This window comes from Drosophila albomicans, chromosome 2L (assembly GCF_009650485.2).
Source record: "Drosophila albomicans strain 15112-1751.03 chromosome 2L, ASM965048v2, whole genome shotgun sequence".
In the NCBI taxonomy this organism is placed as follows: Eukaryota; Metazoa; Arthropoda; class Insecta; order Diptera; family Drosophilidae; genus Drosophila; species Drosophila albomicans.
In genome coordinates this window covers 13,707,029-13,734,045 of record NC_047628.2, presented here as the reverse complement: position 1 = coordinate 13,734,045, position 27,017 = coordinate 13,707,029, and the positions used below count along the sequence as shown (strand labels likewise).

General features: G+C 40.6%; 2 protein-coding genes across 2 annotated transcripts; one reads left to right on the top strand and one right to left on the bottom strand.

The window, feature by feature from the left end:
- Positions 1-409: 409 nt before the first annotated feature.
- LOC117564662 (putative inorganic phosphate cotransporter) lies at positions 410-8,614 on the bottom strand. Its single transcript, XM_034243524.2, has 3 exons — positions 7,849-8,614; positions 2,381-3,018; positions 410-1,925 (listed from the first exon to the last, which is right to left on the bottom strand). The coding sequence occupies exons 1-3, from the start codon at positions 7,886-7,888 to the stop codon at positions 1,104-1,106; spliced, it is 1,500 nt and encodes a 499-aa protein (XP_034099415.2). The 5' UTR covers positions 7,889-8,614; the 3' UTR covers positions 410-1,103.
- A 7,611-nt stretch (positions 8,615-16,225) lies between these two features.
- On the top strand, positions 16,226-22,666 carry LOC117564602 (WD repeat-containing protein 81). The gene is given in 5 exon segments (XM_034243458.2): positions 16,226-17,893; positions 17,951-19,735; positions 19,737-20,425; positions 20,493-22,062; positions 22,125-22,666. Coding segments are annotated over 5 exon segments (5,880 nt in total). The 5' UTR covers positions 16,226-16,292; the 3' UTR covers positions 22,360-22,666.
- Positions 22,667-27,017: the final 4,351 nt, after the last annotated feature.

Here is a 27,017-nt window from a genome sequence, read left to right as displayed (position 1 = left end):
ATTACATTTTAGAATTATTATACCCCTTTGTTTTAGAGCAGTTACTTTAGAAGCAAAAGAGAATTTATATTTTATTCAAAATTGAGAATTACAATTAAAATGAAAATTTAAAAAAAAAAATGCTATTCAAAAGGATTAGTATCTAATTTTTTTTTCAAAGATTTTCATTTCCCTTTACTTGAAATTAGTTATTTACTATATATGAATATGTTTTAAGATTGTTTTTCCCTTTTGTCGTATATTGAAAACCGAAATAAACACAGCTGCAGTTAATTAGTTTATGCACTTTATTTGGACTAAACATTATAAAAACAGTAATGCTTTAACAGATTAGGTGTTAAAAAAACACATGCATTTATACATTGATCAACAATTAAAAAATGCGCGTACAATAATTAATAATTGACAATTTCAACTGTTTTAAGTTTTCTTCTTTGTTTTCTCTTACATTGCGCAAATACAAATTAAGGTACATAACATTTCATCGTGTTGCATTTAATTATTTTCACTAGCCTAAAACTGAATTTCGTTTCTTTTTTATATCTTCGATTAAATACTAAATAATAATTAAGAGAGTACATTGCTGCAGACAGTGGAGTGTTTGGTGGGAGGGAGGGAAAGTTGTAATGGGGGAAAGACAAAGGCAATGTACATAAGTAAATTCGCTTAGCTGCTGTGGAGTGAGTAAAACGATTTAAAGGATAGAGAATCTGCAGCTGGAAGCTTATAGATTACTATAAATGTATGGGGGAAAGGGGTTGGGGGCGTGGCATACTATAAAACTAGCAATTTGAAGTGGTTGATCAGCAGCATCCATGATGTACGCTTGACATACATACAATGTTTTTGTTTACATTACATTAACAATTACATAGAGTGTACATTAAGAAATGTCTTCTTGAGCTTCTCACATAGCAACAAATTCCACAGGTGCACAGAATATCGACGTTATATAAAGTACTACGTAGGTGTGTACGATAGGATACAATAGTTTACGATAGTATACGATGCGGTATAAATTGTATGTCTATAAACTAGATCTTGAACAGTTATGGCAATCTGAACACTTTGGATCGTTTTGCTGCTCTTTCGCGCTCTCCCGTTTACGAGCTGTGCTCCATCGTCTTGAGCTTAAGCTCCGGTTTACGTTCGTGAGCCTCAAAGTCCAATGTAGTCGGTTCGACGATCGTTCCATTGAAGGGTTGCACCTCTCCCGAAGCCCAGATGCTGTAAACGATGGCAGTGACGAACAGCACACCGAATGCCACCCAGAACACAGTACGCCATTCGAGTAGCGAGGCATTTGGCGTCATTACGCCCACGAGATACGGCGTAATGACTCCGGTGATGGCACCAATACCATTCGTGATGGCCATCAAGGTGCCCGCATAGTTGGGACTCATGTCCAGGGGACTGAGCTTCATGCCCGCATAGTAAGCACCCATCAGACCCATGCAGATGGTGAAGAGCACCACGACAAGGACACGATCACAGCCAGCATACGAGGCACCCACCATGAAGATGGCTGGTCCAAAGGCAGCCAATCCAGTCATCACTTTACGTGTGTTTGTTGTGTTCATAATGCCACGACGGATCATCCAATCGGCCACAAAACCGCTGCCCACCGAGACGATCCACATCATGATGTAGGGCAGGGATGAGTACAGACCGTTGGCCTTGATCGAGAATTGTAGCACATCGGACATGTATTTGGGCAGATCGGTGACCATGATGTAAAAGCCCCAATCGTGACCGATTTGTGCGGAGACCAAAGCGAACATCGGCAGATTGGTGAGGATGGCCTTCCAGGGTGTTGGGGGCAGGCTCTCGTTGCGGCCAATTGTACCGATTTCCTTGACCAGATACTCGCGCTCCGAGGGCTTGATGAAGGGATGGCTGCTGGGGTCGCTGAAGCACAGTAAGACCTGCAAGGAAATAGAGAAACGGAAATTATTGAAAAGAACTTTGTTGGGGTTTATCTACACAGCCAGACAAAGGAGTTAAGTTAAGATCTTTTCCCGCTGAATCTTTATCGGAGTATATATATATACAAAAATAATAATCGATCTTTTTAACACTCTTACTTTTTAATTTGTAAGCAAATAGATAAGCTAAGATTAGACTTTTATTAGAATGTGCTTTATCAGCGCTGATTTTTAAAATGGATTGATTTTTGGCCAAGCAAAAAACCCAGTTTATTCTCCTCTTAAGCTTCAATAATTTTATGGCAATCAATCAGCAATTTTTGAACAATTTGCTTAGGGTAAATTTCCGATTGTTAAGTGGCAAAAAATCTATTTGATTGCCATTAACGTATTGAGTGTGAAATTGCTTTTATACATATAAAGAGCTTTTAATCATGTGCTCTGGCAATACTTACAAAGATGACAAACCAAACAACGCCAAGACCGCCAAAGAAGTAGAAGACAAACGACCAGTGGTAAGACTCCAAAAAGACGCCAGACAACAGATTACCCATGATGGTGCCTACTTGACCGCCGCCCAGAACCAAAGCTCCAAGTTTTCCACGTTCATTGGCCGGCACCCAAGCTGCGAGCAACACACTCAAGGCAGGGAAAGTTGTTCCTTCCCCCAGACCCATAAGGACACGCGTGACAATCAGCCAATCGGAACCGCCATAATCGATAGCCAAAGGAGTGAGCATGGTGAAGACAGCGGTGGAGAGAATGCCAAGACCCAGAGTCCATTTGCCGCCAAACTTCTCAGCGAGCAAACCGCCAGGTACATGAGTGACAATGTATCCAATGTAGAAGGCGGACAGGATCAAACCCTGCAGCTCCTCGGACCACTCAAAGTCGCCGCTGCTGGCTGATCCACTATCGCCATCGAGATCGTCGGGTTCACAGATCGCTTGATCGTTGCCATCCTCATCGGTGCTGTTCTTCTTCTTCACCAGGACGGTGATCGCCTGCGAGAGGCAAACACGCATCGTGTAGGCATTCAGGATGGCCAGAAAGCCCATGATGGCCAATATCACACGTTGCGGTAATATAAAATCTATAAACGAAGCGAAAGTTAAAGTCGATCAATTAATTAACACACGACTCCAATAAATTACTAAAAACACTACGTAAATAATCATAAAATACTTAAAATTCTGACGTCAATTGTGGCACCATTTAGACAAATATTTGACAATTTCGCAGAGTGTCTTTCAAATAATTTCATTGACTTTATTTAGCATGCGAATAAACAATTTTTGCCCCTCAACAAAAAAAAAAAAACCCCGCTTAAAAGTTATTCAATTAGTGCTTCAAATCAAGCGCTGATAAAGTACAAATTGAATTTGATTGAGACGTTTAAATACCATATAAATTCTACAATATATACAAAATTTATATTTTTATTATTTATCTCAAAATTGTCATGTCAATTAATTTGAATCGGATCCGTAATAAGTTCGGAGCACGCCAGCGCTATTTACAGTCGCCCTATATCGGCTATAATGCTTGGTAGATCCCCTTTTATGAGGAAATCACAAATTCCACATTTGTAACACAAATTACACAAATTACTCGGCTGACTGGGGAAAACTTTCCAGATCTGATTGATATGCCAATGCCATTGTAATCTACATATGAAATGAGTACAAAGGTGTGCCTTCAGGTGCCAAAACTCTCTGATCGCGAATTTTATTCAAGTTAGTCTCATCACATTTGGAATGCAAACTCAGCTATACTAAATGATTGGATTGAAATGTATTAAATACACTTAATTGTAATCGAACTTGTTCATAATTCAGCAGAAATTCATTAACTTTTTTATATCGGAAATGTCATTCCATTAAAACCGGAAAATATTGATTAGCAGACACTTCAAGTACCTTGAAGATGAATGTAATTATTGAACCGTTGAATTTACATGTGAGAATTATATTATATAATGAACAAAGAGACTGCTCGTATAATAATTCTAGTATTCTCAACTTCTAAGAAGTAATATGTTATAATTTGTTTGTTATTTATCGACTTCCGACATGAATAACATTTGTAGTAATAAAAAATGTAATTCAACTATGAGAATTACAAACATTTCATTCGATGAGTTATAATTTATCTGGGATTAGTCAACTTCCAAGCAATAATTCCTATGTATATACTTTATCAGAGATAATTATAGTTATTACAGCGTTGAATTTGTAATTTAAATTCATATGGAACTTCAACATATTTTGTTTATAATTCACCTTCTCTGTTGAAATTTATTAATATTATATTCTTTAAATATACAGAATTTTAAATCCCTTGGCATTACCTAACTAACCACACATTACTTAATTCTTTCGATATATGTTTATGATACACTTCGATAGCATTCAATAGAAGTACGATTCGGTGATTATGGCCCAATTTTTATGGGGGCATTTAAAATGTTTTTTGTTCAACTATAGCTGGAGGGTGCCGTTTATGGCAAAGTACATATAATAATAATAAGTAAAATGGCATTATGTGTTGATAACTTCGAGTGGTATAGATCTGCGATAAGTTCCGACATTGCGTTCAAGTATGATGACGGATCATAAAGCGCCAGTTCCCTGGTATTTATAAGTCGGCGCCATTGTATTGTTTCTCTACTTTTTCCCTACCTCTTTCCTATATTTTTGTTTTTGGCACCTAGAAAATTAGAGCCCTAAAAAATAACAACAAATTGATTATGTTTTAGAAATTGGAGCAATAAAGTTCTCATTTGTGGAATGCCAAAGGCTGAAGGTTGAATTAATGTAAACAATAAATGCTTAATATCAACATTGAGCCAACTTCTTCAAATTAATTAAAGAGTCGTCGACAACAACACATTTGTTAACACATCGCCAATAGAGTGTATTATGTACCATACTTATAAAGTGATCAACTCAATGCATGACAATTTTATTAGAGCACAAAAAAAGAGATAATGTACTATTTTTATAAATAACAACAAGATTGATGTTGATGATCCGATTCTCACAGCTATAATTATATATGCTTCACTCCCTTTACTAGTTTTCAGTTCCAGTTCTCTGATCATTTGAATGATCTGGTCGTTTTTTTTTGTGTATGTTGGAATTTCAATTATAATTGTCGATATTATTTACAAGTCAAGGGGGAGTCCAACTACGTCATTGTGGGGGAGAGCTTTATTTGAACTAGAAATTAACATTCATAAATATATTTACGTAGTTGCAGTGGAGCTGACAATTTAATGATCTCTCAATATTTGTCATATTATTTAACAAATACTTCAAGCCGCCACCCGGCTACAATTTATAAGCGACACGATTCTCAAATACACCAAATAAAAAACCTATATCGATAAGGAAAGATTATATATGCTATAGTATAGGTTTAGTTTCGGTCTCCTATGTAAAATCGCATGAGTGTGGTCGTAATTCACTCGAGTCTGACGGCTCGTTCATGATTAGAGGACATAATAGAACTATATACTACGGATAGATATACGAACATAAATCATGTGCCATAGTACCTGTACAATACTTTGGGATTTATGATAAGATACGCCAATTATAGCCTTATTAACCGATTAATGAACGTTTACCTTAACTCGTATGTGCATTAGATTTCCGGGAATAAAACAAACCACGTGACTCCATCAAAATGCAAAAAATACAGGTGTATATACATATGTATGTATATATATCTTGGCCTTTTTTTTTTTAAGTGGATAAACTCTGTTTATTGTGAGATTTATGCGATAACTTTAATGATTATTGTTTCGGCGAGATAAATGCTGACTCGTTGGGTTATATTTTCGTCTCATTTTCATTGTATTGCAACGCTACCGACTTCTTAGTATATAAGTACATACATATATAGACAGCTTATAGTATATGTCATCATCACAGTTGCAAACAACTTCATTACTTAGATAATGGCATAAAGGCTTTTGCAAAAATAAGAATTGAGAGCGGGGCTAAAGATATGCGTGCATCGACTTGTAATTCGGATAAGGCAAGTGCTCCGAAGAGAGAGTTCAAACATTCGTATCAACAAATTATATATGCATATTTATAAATATATATATAGTCATCGGTTCTACAGAATCCGCAGGAAGAACAAGACCAGACAAGACCTCCACTGGCCCCAGCTAATGATAAGCTGTTGACAAATGATGAATTGTCAGCCACAAAGTGTCAAGAGTCTGAAACTCATTGAGTCCATACACATAGTTAAGTACCTAACTCACGTTTACAGCGACTGACAAAACTTAAAACTGAAAAGAATAATATTTTTGTCAATAATAACATTTGCATATGACAAATAAAACGCGTAGAAAACAAATAAACAATCTCGTAAAATGAATTCCAGTTCGCGACGTTACAACATTTTTCCCTTTTCTCTTTTTCATTTATTTTTTGTTTTTGTTGATATTTATTTATATATGCATGTTCCGAAATACTTCTGCCAGCGAGTGAGAGGGAAAGAAATGGGGAGAATTATTATGAAATCATTGGAAACACAAAAAAGAATTCTTTTATTACATTGACCTTGCCCAAAAAACAATACAAAGGAAACAGTCTCTCTATAAGGAGGTCAAGCTACCGCTAGCCTCAAAAAAAAAACAAAAAACACATTATTTTATTGCCGGCTTTATAATGACAATCAAAATTTCCATGATAACAAGCAAGAAACGAAACTTTCTTCCTAACCTAAAAAGCTTTTGCTAGATTATTTCAAAAACTTTTATCTGTAACACATGAACTCTGTATAAATATGTATATACATATATCTTTCTGTTTTAGTATTTCAATACGATTCCAAAAAGATTTTTGAAAATGAGGTCTCAAAACTATATATAGTTTTTTTTAGTTGTTGATGGCTATCAACATTTCAAATGATATCACTTTCATCGGGGGACATCTTGGCATTGTTTTATATTTTGCACGTTTCCGAAATGCTGTTTTCTAGTTCAAATAAAATTCTTAATTTACGTATGTATAAGTAGACGATTAGCTGGTTTTATTTCATTGTCACATTAAAAAGTGGATTTCAAAACAAGAAAAAGCCTCAACACGCTTCGTTTTTTTTTTTGTGACATTTAATAAATCTCATAAGCTTTTAGAAATTCGACTATATAATTAGTTGTCTAGACGCTAGAGAGACTAAGTTTAACCCTTTATAAACGAAAATTTTGTAAGTCGCTAGAATTGTGGAAGAAGAATCTTCTGAGAGTTAAACTTTTTACGATATTCATGTTTTATTTGAACCTATTGCCAATCTGTCGTCATCATGTCGTGCGCCTTTCTTTATTCTCATGCAAATCAATTCTCAGAGACGGTGTCATTTGTCCATAGAAATTGTCAAATTAAAGAGCAATCGACCGCAAGATTATTGATGATTATGTTGACGCGTGCCTAGCATAAAACTCGCTAAACAAAAGGTATCAACGGAATATAAAAAAAAAAACCGTAGAAAAGATCAAACAATATATTATAATCCGTAAGCAAAACATGTACGCAAATGGAATCGGAAGTGCAAAATGCAAAAGAAATATATAAAAAAAAAAATAAAAACGTTTTGTCATTGTTATTATAACACACACACATGTGTACTGCTATATGACACTTTATACTTAAGTTTTGCATTCAAGTGCTGCTCGTGATGTTCGTTGTTGTTGTTGCTGTTGTCGGTCAATGTCGGTTAAACAATAATTAAAGCATTTCAAGAATGTTGAGCCAGAGTTCAACGAATTCGAAATCCGATTTGAATTTGAATTCGAATTTGAAATCACAATTCAACGCATAACACAAAACTTACTCACACAGTCAAACTTACACATTCGCTTACAAACACATATACACTTAAACACACACACTTAATTTGCACTTACACTTTGATAAGCTTATGCCCCATTGTGGTTGTTGTGTCATTTCGGCTCTCGTTTGTTGCAATGTTAACAAATTAGCCAATTCCTTCGCCACGGTTATAATTTACGCGAACGCTGCGTAAATAAAAAATTTACGGCACAATTTGCCCTCACACACACGCGCAAAAGCACACGCTGCAATCAATCCTTCGCTTTTTGCTTTTCAACACTTTTCACTTTGGCGCATGCGCAACACACAACAGAAAGCGATGTGCAATATGAATAGAGCGTAGGCGTGAAAGAGAAAGAAACGTAGGTGAAGGTGGAAAGGATAGCGAGAGAAAGAACCGCACGCAACGGCAGCTTAAATCGTACTGCGGACGAGACTGGAATATGCAATGGAATTGATTCGAAATCGAACTGTCGAACACGCACTTCTGGGCTTTTTAGGCTTTGCTTTTTATTTTGTTCTTATTTGTTTTTGGTATTGGGTTTGCGGATTTTTTGTTCGTTTAATCGTTCGTTGTTAGCAATTTTCACACTACACGATCTTTACGCGTTTTGTTGTGTTCTGTATTTTGTGCCTTCCGCGCACGTCGACTGTTAAATTTCAAATGAGAAATTATTTCCACAGACTTTAGTTTATATGTGAACAGATAAGCGCTGCTGCTCTGCCAGCTGCTCTGTCGGCTGCTGGTGCCGACTGCGACTGCTTGGCGCTGCTGTCGCTGGAGTTAAACGCTGTTGACGCCGCTGTCAGCGTCGTGTATTGATCGTTGAAACAACACTGCCGACGCTGCGCCAAGGAGTCGCAAGCTTTATATACACTTGCTGCAAACAAACACACGCGCACTTTAACACATATATGTAGTATGGGCAATATATTAGTGTGTTTGTAGTTTAACCACTCATAAATCGCGCTATCTGACCAAACTGCCAGCTACACGGCTCCCCGCGACCCCTGCTCCCCTTTCGCTGCCTACTTGGTGGAAACGTTCCCGTTCCGACTTCGAGTTCAATTTCGTTTCCAATACTTTCGATATTTAACGGTTTTCATTAGATAATCGTGCACGCGCACCAGATACTTGAGTGAGAAATACTTAAGTATTTTTTGTAACGCTCTAACTATACTATTGTATGTAGTATACACAGACTTTTCTAGCTTAAGGTAAAATCAAAGGGGCTTAGCCGACTAAATTATAAGTATTGTCATATATTGAAGTACTACTAATAGATAATCATAAATTGCAATAAAGAAATAAATTGAAATGTCTTTCGATGTTGAATGAATGATTTAATAAATTAATATGATTGTAAAATATGCCACATACATAAATCTTTGATAGCAGCGAACGCCCCTTGAAACATAATAAGTACTACATATATGTAGGCAATAAATGTACTAATTTGAATTCCAGACATGTCGATAAGCAGTTCCTTGAAATACCTGAATGAATTTTTGCTTATCTGAAACGGAACTTTTCTCTATGTGATTTAGGACAGTAATTATGTCAAATGGCATATTATTTGGTGCTTAGTATCAAAAAAGCTTAACTTAACAACTTGAATTTCTTATCTTGCATTAACCTGATCGCTGAAGTGCATATTATCTGAGTGAGTAGTGTATTAAACACGTGCAACAATCCGTTCTTTTTGGATTTTACTAACTTTGACTGAAAGTCGTTACGAGTTCGAGGTAGTTTTTGTTTTATTTTTGTGTTTTGTTTCATGCATTAGTACAATGCAATTAGGGAGGGGGATTCTAGGGCTGAAGCTGGTTCTAGGCGGGTGATAAAGTGAGCGGTTTTTCTATTAGCCGAACACGCTACATTCGTACACGCCAGTTACCAGAATATATAAGATGTATACTTGATTATAAATATTATTATATTACCAGCTAAAATTGGATTGCAGTTCTTTGCATTTGCATGGTGCAAAATTGTGGGCTAAATAATTGCGGTTTGCTGCGGTTAAGCAATGATAAATACAACTCAGTATATACTCAGATATATGTATTTGTATATGAAACAGTCGAGTATTGTAGTTCATAGTTGATTAACGTAACCTGAGCTTTTTGCGCTGCCTAACACTTAATAAATGATCATTGCCAGCGGTTAATTTTTATAGTGGAAACGTGATACGAGACGAGACATGAGTGTTTTTTTTTTTTTTTTTTTTTTTTTTTTTGTTTTCAGTCAGCATGCAAATGCACAACATTTCAAAAAGATCTATCTTATTCCATCTTTATTGCCCCTTAAAGTATATATAGAGAGAGACCCTCAACTATATAAAATGTAAATATTAACAAAGTCAGATTGCATTATTCAAGAGGGATCGATAAGGAAGATGCCCCACCTTGAAATTGTAGAAAATAGTTGTGTTATGTTTCTCCGTTTATGCGAAAACTTTCAGATTAGATAGTTAACCTAAAGTACCTTAAGGGTACTATCAAAATTATGCTTTTAATCGAGGACAAGTCGATTAGTATTCACTTGGTAAGGGGTATAATTAATCGCATGAAGATTACAAAATCTCTATCTACGAACGTCATCTGCTTATACTCGTATGCAATCGAGTTAGTAACCTAAGCAGTGCTTGGTGACATTTTAATCATATATAAACTAATACTCGTATTATTCAAACACATATATTCGTTCGTATTATGGGCATTCCAGGTTTATCAGTCCAGTTGTTTCTTCACTTATTTGATTTCGTTTTTTTGTGTTCCTTGTTGTTTTTGCTGATTTGCTATTATCAATGGCACACTTTGTCCAGACTGCAGAGCAGAGTGTACGATTGAACTCGACAAGTCTGATAATCAAGAGCAAGCACTTAAACATATATGTACAAACTGTATTATATGTAGTATATAAATTGAAGTGCACCCATATAGACCATGGATTTTGTTTTTGGAACTCGTGAGCGAAAAGGAAGCGAAATATTAATTGATAATAAAAACTGTTAATTTAGCATATTTATTAATTGTTAATGCTATCAGCGTCAACGACAATTTTATTTGGATTCCTCTCGCCTAACCTCAGACTCAGAGGACACAATTTTGATTAATAAATACATAAATAAAATTGTTGACAGTTTTAATGAATGCGCGCCCCAATCACATATCAAATGGCATATCTCATCTCACGAAGATCTCTCGCAATTTTGAACTCACAATTAACCACGCATGTGATCCAAACCGATCTGATATGATCGGATCAGACATTTCGGGAATTATATATGCAACATACTATATATATGTATATCGTTGATGATGATCTTCAGATATGTTGTTCATCATTGTCGTCGTTGTCGTCTCTTTAATTGGTCCATAAGTCAGCGAACCATCAGGCATGAGGTCTGCAATTGAAATTTGAAATTGAAATGTTTGTACAACATTTCAATAAAAAATGATGCCAAATCATACTAAGAAATGACCGAGCGGTGTTTATTAAAAAAATATAGCCAGAGAAATACTCTAACAAAAGAGCAACAAATTTTAAGAAAATAATGGAACCAAAAAATTTGTATTTCAAATAAAAAATGTTTACTTTATTAAGATTGTAATATTCAACAAATTTCATTTCAACTGATTTTTTCTGAGAATTCATTTATCAAATGGTTTTAAATTTGCATTGCGCATTTTATAATTTATATTTTTAATTTCAAATTAAGCATTCAGCAATTATTTATTAGTATAATATAATTGCACATTAAATGTTAATGTTTCCATACCCGTTATAAGTGTATGGAAATTGCAAGCGAGTATTGAGTACATTTCCATTTTCATGTAAAGCCCAAAATCCGGCTCAAACCGATGCCCCATTGTCCCTGACCGAATATATTTCCGGCTCGATCTGGTCTGCTGTATATAGCAGACTCCGATGACCAGTCATAGATTCATCCAGTATCTAACTCACATTCGAGTGCGAGCATTTTGCGTTATTTTGTTCATACAAATTAATTGAGGCATACGAAATGAAGCGACTTTGGATGTGAATATCTATTTATGGCATATGCGATACGAGGCGACCAAACTGTTGTCAATCAGTAGTGTGGGGACTGTGACCTTTGAATTGATGGAACTGGAACTCGAAAGCTGAAACAGAAACTTAAACTGGGTGCCACATTTTTGCGTGTCGGTCAATTAAAAACGCATTTCATCGCACAGTGTAGTAGTTGAAGGCAATGGAGTCCAATCCCTTTTTGCTTGGGGACGCCTCTGCACTTCTGAGATGATGCATATCAGATGCACATCTGCAGAGGATGTGACTGTAGAATATGTGCTCTTGATTAGCCCATCAAAAAGAGAGCAAAAATTATGGCTCATTGCACTGGCAAGTCCCGTGACATTTTCGAAAATAACTTGTCCAAGTGTCAAGAACAAAACACACTTCCATTTGTTTCCGAGACGATCGGAAGGGAGCTTGTCCAGCAGCTGCAACACATCTTGTGTTCCATGTGTCAACTGCTCAGTAAATAATGCTGATCTTAATTGGGGGACGATGCCACAAATGTGGAGGCTGTTGCAAGGCCAATGAGAAGATCAACAAAATGCCCAGCCTTGAGGCTACATTTATTTTCTCTTAGCTATTCAAAACTGGTTAATTACATATGGTATATGTATGTAGTTTTTATGAGTTATTCATTTGACTCTCGTAAGTCTCTCATTCTTTTGCATTTGACAGTTAATTTTGAGAATTTTTGTAGTTTTCCGCTATTCTATTGATTTATATACTTTTGCAACTTTAGCTTTTGCGTAGCTTTTCAATCAGCTTAGTGAAATAAAAATAGTTGACTAAACTAGGAAATAAGTTATTTGACAGCTTTCTAAATTAAGTATCGGATTGATCTAAAAGGTGCTACTTGTTTTTATCTGGTCATATAATCTCATCATATAACAAGAAAATCTACAAACTTCTTGCCTAATCAAAATATATAGTAATAATTCCCTAGGAAACATATACATATGTTTTTCTTTTAAGATTTTCAATTACACAATTACTCTGTTGGCAATTTTGCAAACAAACCGTTTCCATTCAAGTTTTTACACCATTTTCAACACAGTTATAAATCACAAAAAGTGTAGGCAACAATTAACAAAATAACAACAAAGAAAAGCGAATTTCGGCACAGCGAAGATTTAATACTCTTTATTAGATACAATATATAGTTTTATTTTATTAAAATTATGATATAGTAATTCAGCAAATTTGACCAATTTCTTAAAAACTGAAAAAAAAATAGAAAAAGCAAATATAAGTAATAATACTTTAACAGCCTTATTCTTAAAACAAAATTAGAACAGCCATTGAAACAAGTTAGTTAATACATATTTAAAAAAAAAATACAAAAACTAGTTAATAATACAGCTCTAGTGCTATAGTTATTGCAAGGTTTGCCACTTAACCTGGAAAACCCGCAACCGCAAGTTCTTCTCTTAGTTGTAGTTGGAGTTGTTGTTGTTGCTATTGAGAGATATCGTCACGAGACTTCAATCACACACTTACATGGAGTGGAGTGGAGCAAGTACCAGGCGGTGGCGGTGTCTCAATCTCTAGAGAATTGAGTTGAGTAGAGTTGAGTGATCTCAACGGGTGTCGGAAAAAAAATATCGAAGGCTGTCAAGTCTCAGACGTACGTCCGCTTGCAGTCGGCCAGCCTGTTTTGATCTTTACCCTACACCCAACACCTTTATGTTGGGTTTTTTTTTGTGTTGTTGTTGTTGTAGTATTGTCACCTTGTTTTAGGTAATATTCCTCTAGTGACATTATCTTACTTACGCACACACACTATAAACGGGGCGACTTTTTGCTATCTTAAATATAGCATTTACAACGGTACTAACAATAATAATAATAATAATGGTATAGTACAGTCTAATCTTTATAGCAAGCGGCCAACAACAAGCTCGTTTTATAGATGGTTCTGGTGAAACTTTCAGTGACTTTTGTACCCTACTTTTGCTGCCATATCCTATGACCTGGCACCCCCCAATGCAGATAAGATTTGAGATTTTTAGTAGGATAGCATATTTTTAATATCCGTTACCATAAATCTGAGTGTAGCATGTGACTCAAAAATTTATGAAAGTCGCACGCTTACAATCTAGTATCGCTAGCTAATACAATATATGTACTTGTAGTATGTGTCATTCCGGGTGATTATACCCAATATCTTAATTGCTTGAGCAGCTCATTAGAACCTCGCGAGCGCCCGCCGCCTTTGATAATGATTTATAAGTAATCGAAACACTTGGCGAAAATTCCCAATTATTTCCGAAACCTGTTAAATGCCCTCATTATATGCACTTGCTGCGATATCCTTTCCACCTGGCTGATTAGTAATTCACACATATAGTATTATATATAGTAGCAATAAAAATTGTATAAAACGCCACGCGATCATGGCGGAGGCTTGTTTATGTACTACTGCAATCTAAATATATATATTTATATATCGCATATAAACATTTAATTACGACTAAAGTCTCGATTGTGTGCACAGCTTGTTAAAAGTGTGAAAAACTTGTAAGAACCTTTCGCATGCATGCAAAATACAAAAAAACTGCAATTGAATTGAAGATTATAATTGTGACATTTTTAAATATTTGTGCTTCCTAATAAACACAGCCGGATCTCTGTCGCGCGAGACGGGCCTTTAATAAAGTCATTTATTAATAATGTTTTGAGATGATAATTTTCAAAAGAACGGAAGAGAATTCATATTAATTATTATTACACTTATTGACAGCTTCAGCTTCAAATCAACAGCAGTTTCCACTTGAAATTTTTTTCGGTAGCGCATTTGTCGGGTTGTTGAGGCTGAAGAACGAGTATTTTTCCTATTTTGTAGCCTGTCTACGAGTTGCGTCTTAACGGCGTTTTTACATGGTAGCTGACCTACTCTCTCTCTCCATAGTATGCTGGCCATAATCTCTAGTCACAAATAAAACTATGTGGAAAACTAACTAAACTGCTGCTCAAACATGCACACACATACACACAGAGATCTGAACACACGCAGAGTCAACAAATACAACACCTTGACCTTAGAGGCAGGTGTAACAAACCTCTATGGCTCTTTTGGCTGCCGACAAGACAAACTAAGTAAATAATTACAGACACAATTACAATAATCGCAGCATAGAAACGAAAAGCAAAGACCCCATTGATAAGATTAGATTTTTACACACACATGAGAAAAAGCAATAGGAAACCTGTAGATTGGAAGCTGTAGAAAATTTATTATCCAATATCTGCGTTTTCGTTTTCAAAATGATTCACATAACTGGTCAGATGATATGCACATATTAATCAGATAGTGTGTTTAATATATTCTTCTCAAATTTGAGACGCAAATTCAATAAGAAACTGGTTCTTAATTCCTCAAAAATTTCTGTTATAAAATTGGACTATGGGGTCATTATAATCTAGGGTTGCATTCCGTGTCTGTTCTATGCGGCATTTGAAACACGGTTGTGTGTGTGTTTTTTTTGTTTTTGTTTTGTTTATTCCTCTTAATTATCGCTTTTGCATAAATAAATAAATTCTGAATTGCGTCTGATAACGTCAATGAAAGTGAAAGTCTGTCTGGTCTGTAAATAAGTATATAGTACACTCGTTGTTCCATTGTGCAGCAAGTGTTGCAAGTTCGCAGCAGCCAAGAATTATTTACTGTACTCGTAAGTATGTTATTAAAATAATTTTTGTTTATTTTCGTCTGTTCTTTAAAATAACACAAGAGTTTTGACATTGTATAGTTGTGACCAGTCAACAATGAGCCTTCACCGAGTGTTTTCGCAGCATTTTTTTTTCTCGCAGTTCCGTTGTTGCTGTTTTTTCTTTTTCTTCTTTTGCTAAGGTCGCCGCCGGCCTTTTGAACTCGACACAAATCCAAATGGCATATTATTTGGCCGTTGACCCCAGACAACCAGCAGTTTTCTAAGAGCCCGACAAGTCTTACCTGGGTTAATTTGTGAAAGTTACGCAGATTACTAACTATTTTCATTACTTGCAATACATGTATTATCATTACACTTCAGTTAAATTGCCAATTTCAAATGTTATCGAGGGTAAATAAAGTGCGCGCTGTGCAAGCGATATCGATAAGTGCACTACAAGTATATTTTTTTAGTATATTTACGCACAGCTGATAGTGCTTTGGTGGGCTATCGATAGACAGCCAGTATCGCGGTTGCAGCAGGACAAACAATAATTAAAAGCTCATTATAAAGTAAACAGTAATACAATTAATTATGTGAAGTTTCATTTTGAGGCAATTGCATAAATTGCGGCTGCAATTAATATTAAAACAGCTCTTGTTTGCCTTTAAATACATATGAATATATCGTTTGCTATTGCGTGACTGTCGTGCCGCTTAATTGCGGCCCGAGCCCATCGCTATATTTGCACAGTGCAATTTTTGTTTGTGTTAAATTTAGTTGGTCCGTTTTGGTCGCAGGCTTTGTCATGGGCGATAGCGACGATACGATATGGCTGCAAATCGGTATTAATCCGCAACATATTGTTTGTGACTCAGATGAGGGCGTCTACAAGCTGATATGCGACAAAAGCTGGCTACAAACCCTCGAGCGACAGCGCAAACTTTCCCACTTTACGAATTGGCCACAGTTGGATCGAAGAGCGCATCCTACTGGACCATTGGAGCACCCCTGGACCCGCATCCTAGTGCAAACGTATCGCAAGCAACCACAACGCAAAGTTTACCCACTGCCACCACGGACAACAGTCGAAGATCACGCCCAGTTGCCCCTAAGTTACTCACAAGCTGTGGCTAATGTGGCAAGCAGCAACTTTAAGCAATTGTGGCAGGCAGCATACAAGCAATATGCGGGCGCCCATGTCAAGCAGTGTCGCAGTGCCGCCGCCAAGGCAGCCACACACAATGCATCATCGGCTGCCACACTGCAACCGCATGATGTTGTGCTCAAGGAGCTGATACAACGCATCTACAACTGTCCGGTGCTGCACTGTCAGCAGGAGACGGATGTCACAGCAAGCTGCGAGCAGGACTTGTTGGGCGATTGTCATGCCAATGTGCTGCCCGCGTTAGTGGCCATTGAAACCAGCTGCCACTTCTGCGTCTTTCATTATCCGCCCGCTTTGGAGTGCAGTCTCTATGACTGCATCAGCTACAGTCCAGCGTTGCTGGGTCGAGGCTATAACAAGTCGCTGTTCATCATCTATCAGCTGCTACAGCTGTCGCGACAGCTACAGGCGCAGGGCTTATGCCTCGGCGACTTGCGATTGCAGCACGTAATGTTGCGCGAGAATCTCTGGCTGCAAGTGTTGCCGCGTCTGCCTTGCAATCTGTTAATGGCTGAACCACTGGCAACGCTGGACATGTCGCCGCTAAGCTGTTCTGAGCTGCCCGAGTCGCCGGGCCATCAGCCCATGGAACCATCTATTGATCTCAAGCTGGCCTACGATCCAGACCAGTTTAATCTGCGCGAATACTGCGAAATGTGGTGCAATGGACAACTGTCCAACTTTGACTATTTGACCGTGTTGAACAATGCGTGTGGTCGCAGTTTAACGGATGCAGCGCATCATCACATTATGCCCTGGGTGACGGATTTTGCGGGACGCAATGGACTCAATTGGCGGGATCTCACAAAGAGTAAATATCGCTTGAACAAAGGTGATATACACTTGGATTTGATGTACACACATGCCACACAGCCTGGTGCGCCTGTAGAGCAGTCGCAAGTGCCGCATCATGTCTCTGATTTTCTCTCCGAGATCACATACTTTGTGTACATGGCGCGGCGTACACCTCAGTCCATACTTTGTGCACATGTGCGTCCCATTTGGGTGCCCGCAGAGTATCCGGTGTCGATACAACGACTGCAGGAATGGACGCCTGATGAATGCATACCGGAGTTCTATACGGATCCGATGATCTTTAAGAGCATACACGAAGATTTGCCAGATCTGGAGCTACCGGCTTGGGCCAGCTGCCCAGAGGACTTCATTTGCAAGCATCGTGAGGCACTGGAGTCGCAATATGTGAGTGAGCGACTACAGCACTGGATCGACTTGAACTTTGGGTAAGTCTTGAGATTTTCAAAGAGCAGCAAATTAAACTAATTTATTCTGTGTTATAGCTACAAATTAAGCGGCAAGGCGGCGGTTAAGTCAAAGAATGTCTGCTTGAGTCTCGTGGATCAGCATTGCAATTTAAGTCAGCGCGGCATTGTGCAGCTGTTTACACAACCGCATCCGCCACGTCGTTATGCCTCCGCCTGGTTCAGCAAAACGGCACCCAGGCTGTCACAGCTCTATGGCCAAAGTGGTGGCCCAGTGAGCAGCAGCAATAAGCGACTGGCGCGCAGCACAGAGAATCTACAGGCAGCAGCAGCAACCAGTTATGGGAGCGTGGAGCGCAATTCGCCACGCATGTCGTTACGTGTGCCCGACGAGCAAGCTGTCTCAGCCTCCAACTTTTATACCATGACCAACTTTATAGAGCTGCCAGCGCAATACAATCCAGCGCTGTTGCTCCAGCAGCTGGAGACACTTGAGACGTTTTACGCACGCACCTTTCCACAACAGCAAGCGGCCACAAATCCCGAGGAGCAGATGATCAATAGCGATCTGCTGTTTGAACAGAACTCGGCAGATCATTCGTTTACGAATCAACTGTTTGCTTTCGATGCTGCTGCAATACAAACCAAGTCGAAGAATCTGCTGGTCAGCTCGAAACGACGACAGCAGAGTCTGCAGCAGTTGCACGTGGAACGACGCGAACGCGAGTTGCAGGTTTTGGGCTGCCTGATTGTGGAAGTGTTTGCCATGCAGCGACTGCGTCCGCTCTTGACAAGCAACGGCGCCAGCGCCAGTTTCGAGTGTCGCTTGGCCGCATGTCGCACGCTGGCCCAGCATCATGTGCAGGAGCTGCCCAAGGCGGTGCGTCGAGTGGTGCGATTGTTGTTGCAACTGGAGCAAGGAGAGGCTACAGTTGAAGGGCTTCCAGTGCCAACACATGCGGCACAGCTTCTGGAACCGATGTTTGCCAACACGCTGCTGCCTTTTCCCAGCCACTATTTGGCTGTCTATGGCTTGGTGCGTTCGCTGCACATGTTCCAGCACAACTTTGAGCTGCTCGAGCTGCACACGCATCTGAATTGCAACGGTGGCAATGAATGTGCTCGCTACACGGAACTGGATCGCCAGCGTGTGCTCTTCGAGCGCAAGATTGCCGAATGCAAAGTGATGTCCTGCTGTGCACATGTGCGACGCCTGCTGGAACCTGTCACGTTTGGCTACGAACAGTTTACGCCCGTGGAGCTGCTTTTGCCGCACATTATTGATTTGTTACGCGACGAACGCACCTCGATTCTGACGGCTTGGCATCTCTTTGATTGCATTGCCCAGGCGCTGGGCGTGACGCAGACGCAACAACAGCTGCTGCAGCCGTTGTTGAAGTTGTACGATGTGGAGAGCATCACAGCGGTGGATGAGGCAAACAGCAGCAGCGGCAACAGCAGTGGCAGTGGCAGCTGCGGCAGCAACATTGCTGGTGGCAGCCACTTGCGTTTCTCATCGAGCAGCAGCTTCAAGTCACGCAAATCGGTGAAACTCTATCATCACAGCTTCCTTTTGCGCTTGATTGTGCGCTTTGGCTTGCGCTGCTTCCTACATCATTTCATTGCGCCATTGATTGAGGCAGTCGGTGGCTACAAGGAGCCAGAACAGGGCAATGGCTATCACTATCACAGCGGCGGCAGTCGACGCACCAGCAAGAATCTCAGTTTTGCCGTCGAAGAGCCGTCGCCACAGCAATTGCAGCAGCAACAACAGGAGTCGAAGCCGGATGTTGAGGAGTTGTTTACCTTTGAAGAAGATCAGGAGAACAAATCCATAGACTCCTTTGACATGCGTCCCTCGTCCTACGGCGATTGCGGAGGAAGCTCGTGAATCCGCGGGCAGTTCACCCGATAAACTGGCCATCAATGAGCTGATGTATGGCGCCAAATTATCACCGGATAAAATCTCCCTTCAAAGCCAAGGCCAGACACCGCCGCCCATGATGCCGCCGCCACCAATTGGACCACGCTCACCCACCATTGAGATACCTGCCAGCGGCATTCGCCGCAGCTTCCAACTGAGCGCCATCGACTGCGACATTGGCTCACGTAAGAGCGTCGACAGCTTTGAGCTGATCAGCCAGGTCACGAGTGCTGTCAACGAGTCGACAGAATCAACTGATGTCCAGCCGGAGACGGAGGGCTGTGACTCGCTGCAGGCGTCGGTTATATCGCGTATCTCGGAGGCCAAAGCATTGCAGAATAATCGCATCAGCGAGATGAGTGCAGAGAGTTTGGTTTGGCTGTCGCATCGCTTGGGTCCCGTGCTCACTGCCCGCCACATTACACGCAATCTGCTGAAGCTGCTCTCGCTCTGCTACGTTGGCCAGGAGAATCTGCTGCCCGAGATGGACGCTTCAGAGACGAGCAGCAGTAGCATTGATCTCGCTGCTGCGGATGCAGCCAATCTCAACTACTTTAGCATCGCCAATGCACGCGTTGTTGGCGATCGCAGCGCTGCTCGTGTGCTCGAGTGTCTCATGTCCATTGCGGGTGAGTCACACTCTAAATTTTAATAATGTAACAACATAATTGAATACTTTTATCTCTTCCTTTCCAGCACTCTATGGCGAAAACTTTTTACTGTTGCAGTATTTTCCACACATCAGCGAGCTGATTGGACTCTGCTCAAAGCGCATTACTGGCAGCCTGGAGGGCGCGATCATCAGTTCGCTGCAGCTGGTGAAGTATATGCTGCCCTGCCTGATGGACGCCAGCATTATGGAGCATCTGCAGCACATACTGCTTGACGCCATCCTTCTGCCCATATTGCGATTGTTGAGCTCGACTAATCTCCTGATGCCAAGTGGCTATTTGGGTCGCTCGCTGCTAGCGAGAAAGTTCCTCGATGCCTGCTATGCGCTAAGTGTTCGTCTGGGATCTGACATGACGCGGGAGCATCTCTGCCAGTCGCTGCTGACGCCTTTCTTTATGATCTTCAACAAGGCCTACGGCTTGCCCAATGATTTCAGCTGCCAGCTGGCGAGTCTTACGCTGAGCGGTGGAGCTGGACAACAGCAGCGTGCGCTGGAGGAGCTGCGCGATGTCTTTGGTCCAGAGTTGGCACACACTGCATACCTCTCATTCCTGCGCTTCCTGGGCGAAGCCATCATGAAGCGCTCGCTAAGCAATCTGGAGTTTGTGTTAACGCTTTGTCACGAGCATGAGCAGCCCAATGCTGCACGCCGCAAATCCGAGAGCAGTCCTTCGGCTGCAGTTAATCAGGCCGATGTGGTGGATGCTTCGATGGCGCCGAATAGTTTTGGCACACAGATTGTGGGCAACCGGTTGCAGGTGGCCAGCAGCAGCATGGAACTGCTCGACATGGTGGCCTATAAGCTGGATCATATGCCTAGCACGCGGCACCTGAAGGGCAACTGGTTGGCCTATTGGCGCCATGAGACGACACGCAGCGACAAGGATAATCAGGCGCTGAATCTCAAACAGATACGTTTGCAATCCTTTGTGGGGCACACGAACTCGGTGCGTGCCATTTATGCGCTCGAGAATGAGAATAGTTTCATCTCCGCTTCGAAGGATAAAACTGTCAAGTTGTGGTCACTGCGCAGCGAAGGCGACGGACGCAAGAGCACCACCTGCCAATTCACCTACACAGCACACAAGAAGTCCATACATTCCCTGAGCTTCCTGGAATCCCTACGATATGTGGTGTCCTGCGATGCAGGCGTGCATCTCTGGGATCCATTTATAGGTCGACCACTGGGCATACTCGATGCCCCTAGACATAGTGCAGTGACGGTGGTCAAGAGCTTGCCCTCGCATTCGCCGCTTGTGGTCGCCGGCACAGCGGAGTCCACAGTTCGCATAATCGATGCCCGCTCCATGCAGTATGTGAATGAGTGGCGTGTTTGCCATGCGGCGCTGCCAAATGCCACAGTCCGTTGCTTGGCTGTCGCTCCGTCGGGCAATTGGCTGGCCGCTGGTCTCTCGTCGGGTGCCATCGTGCAGCTGGACACGCGCACCGGCATCGTGCTCAACTCGTGGCGGCCCATGGAATGTGATCTGCTGCAGCTGACGGCGCCCAGCGATCAGCTGCTCATCAGTTCGGCATTGGATCACAGTCTGGCTGTGTGGAATGGGCAAACCGGCATACTGCACTATCAGCTCAAGTAAGTTGCAAGCGATTTAACATCACATTATCTTTGCTAATCCCTTTCATTCACTTTTGCAGGCCACCAGCGGAGCCAGCGCATTTCCTGCAGAGCGTGGGCACCTCATTGGTCTATGCGACAACGGGGAATCGCGTTGGCGTCTATGCGGATGTGGGCAACTCGCATGCCTTGAACACCATCACCAAATTGCGTCCAGAAACATTCCGTGGCGTGCTCACCTCCCTCGCCGTGTTGCCCCTCAATCGCGCCTTTTTGGCCGGCAACGAGAGCGGCAACATTGCACTTCTGTGCTAGCCAGGATTAGACAGATGATATTAAGACAGAACAAAATGATTTATCTCTATTTTTAAACGGCACCAAATATTAATCTAGATTACCTTATATATACTCGATCGGAGCAATAGGATTTAGTTACCACTTTAGTTAGAACTTACTCCAAAAACAGGACGTATTCAATTCCAGCACAACTAATTTAATTTGTTAGTTTTAGGAAATATTGTTTTTTATTTTTGATTTCGATCCACAACAAAGGTAAAAGGCAAACAATACACATGTTTTGTATTATATAAATTACACAACTATTTAAACATAAACGTTGCGTTTTATTAAATATCGAAGGAAAATCCTTTTTTAAAAATACTCGGCCATATCCTTGCACATTTTAAAAGGAAACCTATTGCTAGCATCGCCAGGACCAATACTATTGCTCATCATCAAACCAATATGGTTCCAAAAATTTTTAATTTTTTGGTCAGAAAGCGAAAAAATCTGTTCGAAAATCGCAAATTCCATGATAACTCGAGAACCACAAGGACTATTTGAATGTCCTTTGGTATGATGATAGTCCACATAAATACTCTTCGTTTGGCACAGGATTCACAAGGATCAGACAGGATGTGGCCGCGATATACGTAATTTTCTGTATATCAAAAAGTCCTTGTAACTTGACTGCTTGAAGGACATTTGTCCTTTTTATTATTTCAATCCTTTAATACTTATTATTTTGCCAAAGGACATTCTGATCGTACATCAAATGTCGGAAATACGGCGTATTTCAACCAAATTCCAAAATTTTCCTGTCCCTTACAAAAATTCATTTTTTAAGCAGGACTTGCAAAGATCACATAGATTGTCGCCGAGATATCAACTATTTTCTGTACACAAAAACTGCTATTTATCTAGACTTTTTAAAGAATATTTGTATATTTTACATACCAATATTTACACGTGTGAAATTTGTATGTGTGATTGTTTTTGTTTTTAATTAATGCGCCTGTAAGATATGCAACATAATTTTGTTAACAGGATTCATTGGAAAATATTTTATTTGGTCAATAATTAGGTTGTGGTTAATAGGTATTTAAAACTGATTATATGTTTTTTTTCCGTTTAACATTAACATACATAAGCTTAAAATAATAAATACCACAAAGTTATTGTTGACGTATTGTATTCATAGATACATAGTTATTTTAATATTAAAACAGCTGAAATATTCTCTGAAGTTTTGCAATCAGTTAATCCTCAGTTATATACAAAATAGAATTTTGTTTTTCTTGATCGATCGGAAGAGAAATATTCTTTGATGGAATAATTTCTTACCTCAATTTTAAGTCTTTCCATATTATTATAATACTCTTCTTACTTCTACGTGCGGAGTATAAAAAGTCAATTTGTATTTTATTTTTTCTTGTTCCCCCTTAATACATGTATATTTTTATTCGTTTTCATCTTTTCTCAATTTCGTCTTGCACATCGCATTGAGTTGGGGCAATGAACTTGGGGAGCAGACGAGTTAATCAACGAGTTTCGATCTTAAAGGCAACTTCCTCTGCATCTCTGTTTGAGTATGAGTGCGAACGTCTGCGAACGTACATACACATGTATGTATGTATGTGTGATTGTATGGAGGATGTATACTAAGTATATAGGGAGAGCGTTGCATTTATTTTGGGCGTCGCGACATTTCGCGTGGCTTCTTTTTATGGCAACTTTTTGCATTGGTTGTTGTTGCTTGTGCTGCTGCTGTGGTTTTTATTGTTGTCGCTTTATGCAGTTTACGGCAGAGTCTGGGCGACGTATGCGTAAGACAATGATTCTGGGCGCTTGTTACAATGAGGATTTACAGAGGACAATAGTGCGTCTAAGTCATTCGAGCGTGCATTGCTCTCCCAACTGCATTGCATTGGGTAACCCCCTTGCAATTTTCGCTCTCTCATTCAATTTGTAGATGTCTTGCATTTCACCTTGAGTTTAAGGAGTCGTTGGAGCATCCAGTCGTGCGTAAATTGCATTTACAGCGTGAACGAACTCAGCTGGAACGAGTTCGCTGGTGCCTTTTAGATTTGTTGCATGTTGCAAGTGGTTCGACATGAAGGCTCTCGAAAATAGCAATAAATAATAAAAAATGTATTTAGATAAAGCATAAACAAGAGAGACAGAACAGCTAAATATTATAATATCAAATCATAATAAATTCAAGTTCAAATAAATAAACTGCGCACTAAGGCAAGCAAACAACAACAAACGTAACGCGTTCAATCATACACACACTCCCATAGCAGACGTATCAAACCTCAAACAAACGTCATGATCACGCAATCCAAAAAATATCTCGTGCGACACACAAGTATGCGGGGAATTTAAAATTTCCGAAGAATGGTTTTGCATGAAATTTCACTTACTTGCCCGAACAGGCAAACAGCGTCAAAGAGACGGGCATTGTTATGCTTGGAATGCTTTGGCATTGGAGTGAACACACCGACTATACATACCACTATGTGTATGGCTGTGTTTGTGTTGAGTTTGTATGCAGGGTTGCCAGAGCGCATACCAGCGCCAAATATGCAGCAATACGGCGTCCAGCGATCGAATCTGGCAGCCCGACAGCACTGCCATAAGACCACAAGAATGTTGAGGTTGTGTGGTGGTCTGATGATGATGTTGGTTGGGTATTAAGGTTGAGGTTGAGTCGCAACTCGAGAAATATATGTGTACACATGTTGTCAAGCTGCATGTTGTGCGTTGTGTTGTTCTTAACATTGCGCGCAGCAGGTGCGAACGGTATGGCAACAGCGGCGTTGCCAGAGTAGCAGCAGCAGAAACAGCAAAACAGCCACATTTACGCTAGGGCAGCACTCAAATTGACAATGTTACCAACATACAGACGAAAATTGGCAATAGGCGAACAGAAACGAACAATTGGCTGCCGCATGTAGTAAAGTGGGCGCTGTGTGTTGTGTGCACCAGTGTGGCCCACTCATATTTATAAATTCATGACAGTTTATGCCATCAATTTTATAACTCACACCCCGGTTGCCGGGGGCGGCGAGCCAATAAATTCTCGGAGGCCGACTACGTATTTTATAGTCGCGCATTGCAGATCTGACATAATAACTAAGAGGCGCGCAGAATGTGTAGCTACAGGTCTGTTAACCCACAGCAGCGCTGTTACTTACCCACACACAGCTTGATGTGGGTTGGGGACGGGAGCCGGCAGCCGACAGCAACAGGCGTAATCATGCTCTCTCCCGCTCGCAGCGCTTTGTTTACAAATTATTAGCTCATAGAGTAAAGTCGATGCTTGGTCTCTTTGTGGGCGTTGCTGCATTCTATAAAATCGAATTTTTAACGTTCAAATGCTAACAGAGGCACAGCATTGAGGCATAGGCATGCAACAGTCTATCGATTTTGACGACATGTTAATTTCGAGCGCGCTCGTTGCCTGCTATTTTAACAGGCGCCCACCCCATGAATTGGCATTACATATTAGGATTGCCAAAATAATAGCAAGACGATTAATAGGCCGCAACACAATACAGCACAGCAGTCGAGCGAGCGAGAGACGAAAGTGAGTGCTAGCGAGTGGCCCTGCTTATGTGGTTGTGTGTGTGCGTTGTGAAAGTGTGACGAGAGTGCAAGCGAAAGAGCAACAACAATTGTGTGTCCCCTGTTGCCAATGGACATGCGCAAACAATGCGCTGAACTTTTACGATATTAGAATTTCGAACGAGTTATGCGACTGGAACGAGCATTTCGTTTGGCACTTAGCCAACGCCTTGCCATTAACTGAGTCGCCAGCAACCCCAACAATGCTGGCAATAAACGACGCTGCAAATTGGCAACTGGTTTGTCCGTGCAGTGCAAGCGAGACAACAATAGTGTGTGCGTGTGTGTGTATTGCTTTTGTGTATAGTATGGGCAATTTGAAATCGTTTTAATTTCGAAAGAAAAAAGAGCGTCGCGTGCACATCGCTGTGCGCCTGTTCGCAAACGATTAAATTCAGTTTAATCATCCACTAAACAGCTACGAGATACCGTTTCGTTCGTTATTATTATTATTACATGCAACAAGTCGTCGTCGTCGTCGTCGACTCTCCACACAGAACACACAACAATAAGGGAAACAGCAGCGGCAAACGACGTGCGAGAAATGGACAAGTGTTATTTTCTGCCTCCTCACACAAATTGGATAATCCGACACGTTGAGGAGGAGCTCAGAGTCAGGCACAAATAGCAGCAGCAGCACATCAAACGATTGCAGCAGCCGCACAACTTGTGTAGAGCAACATCTCTCTAATCCTCACACACGCACACAATCAAAACACATTCAAACAACACACACCCAACAGCAGCACTCGCTCTAGCAAGTTTGTATGTTTATCTCGCTCGCACCTGCGACCAGGTTTCTAACATCATTTCTATTGAGTTTTCATTGAAAATCTAATCGTACTGTGTGTGGAGAGCATGCTGCTAAATCTCATGCAGACCTAGTAAAAATGTTTGTTGTTTCTTAAAGAGCAAGAAGAAGCCCCAGACCAGTCGCTCTATCAGTCTGTCTGTGGTGCGCCAGCTATTCAGTGGTGTGTGGTGGTGTGTTGTCTATTTGGCAATGTTGCTGGCTGTGTGGTTCGACCGATGTCGCTCCTCCTCTGCCCTTCTCCCTTTTTTTT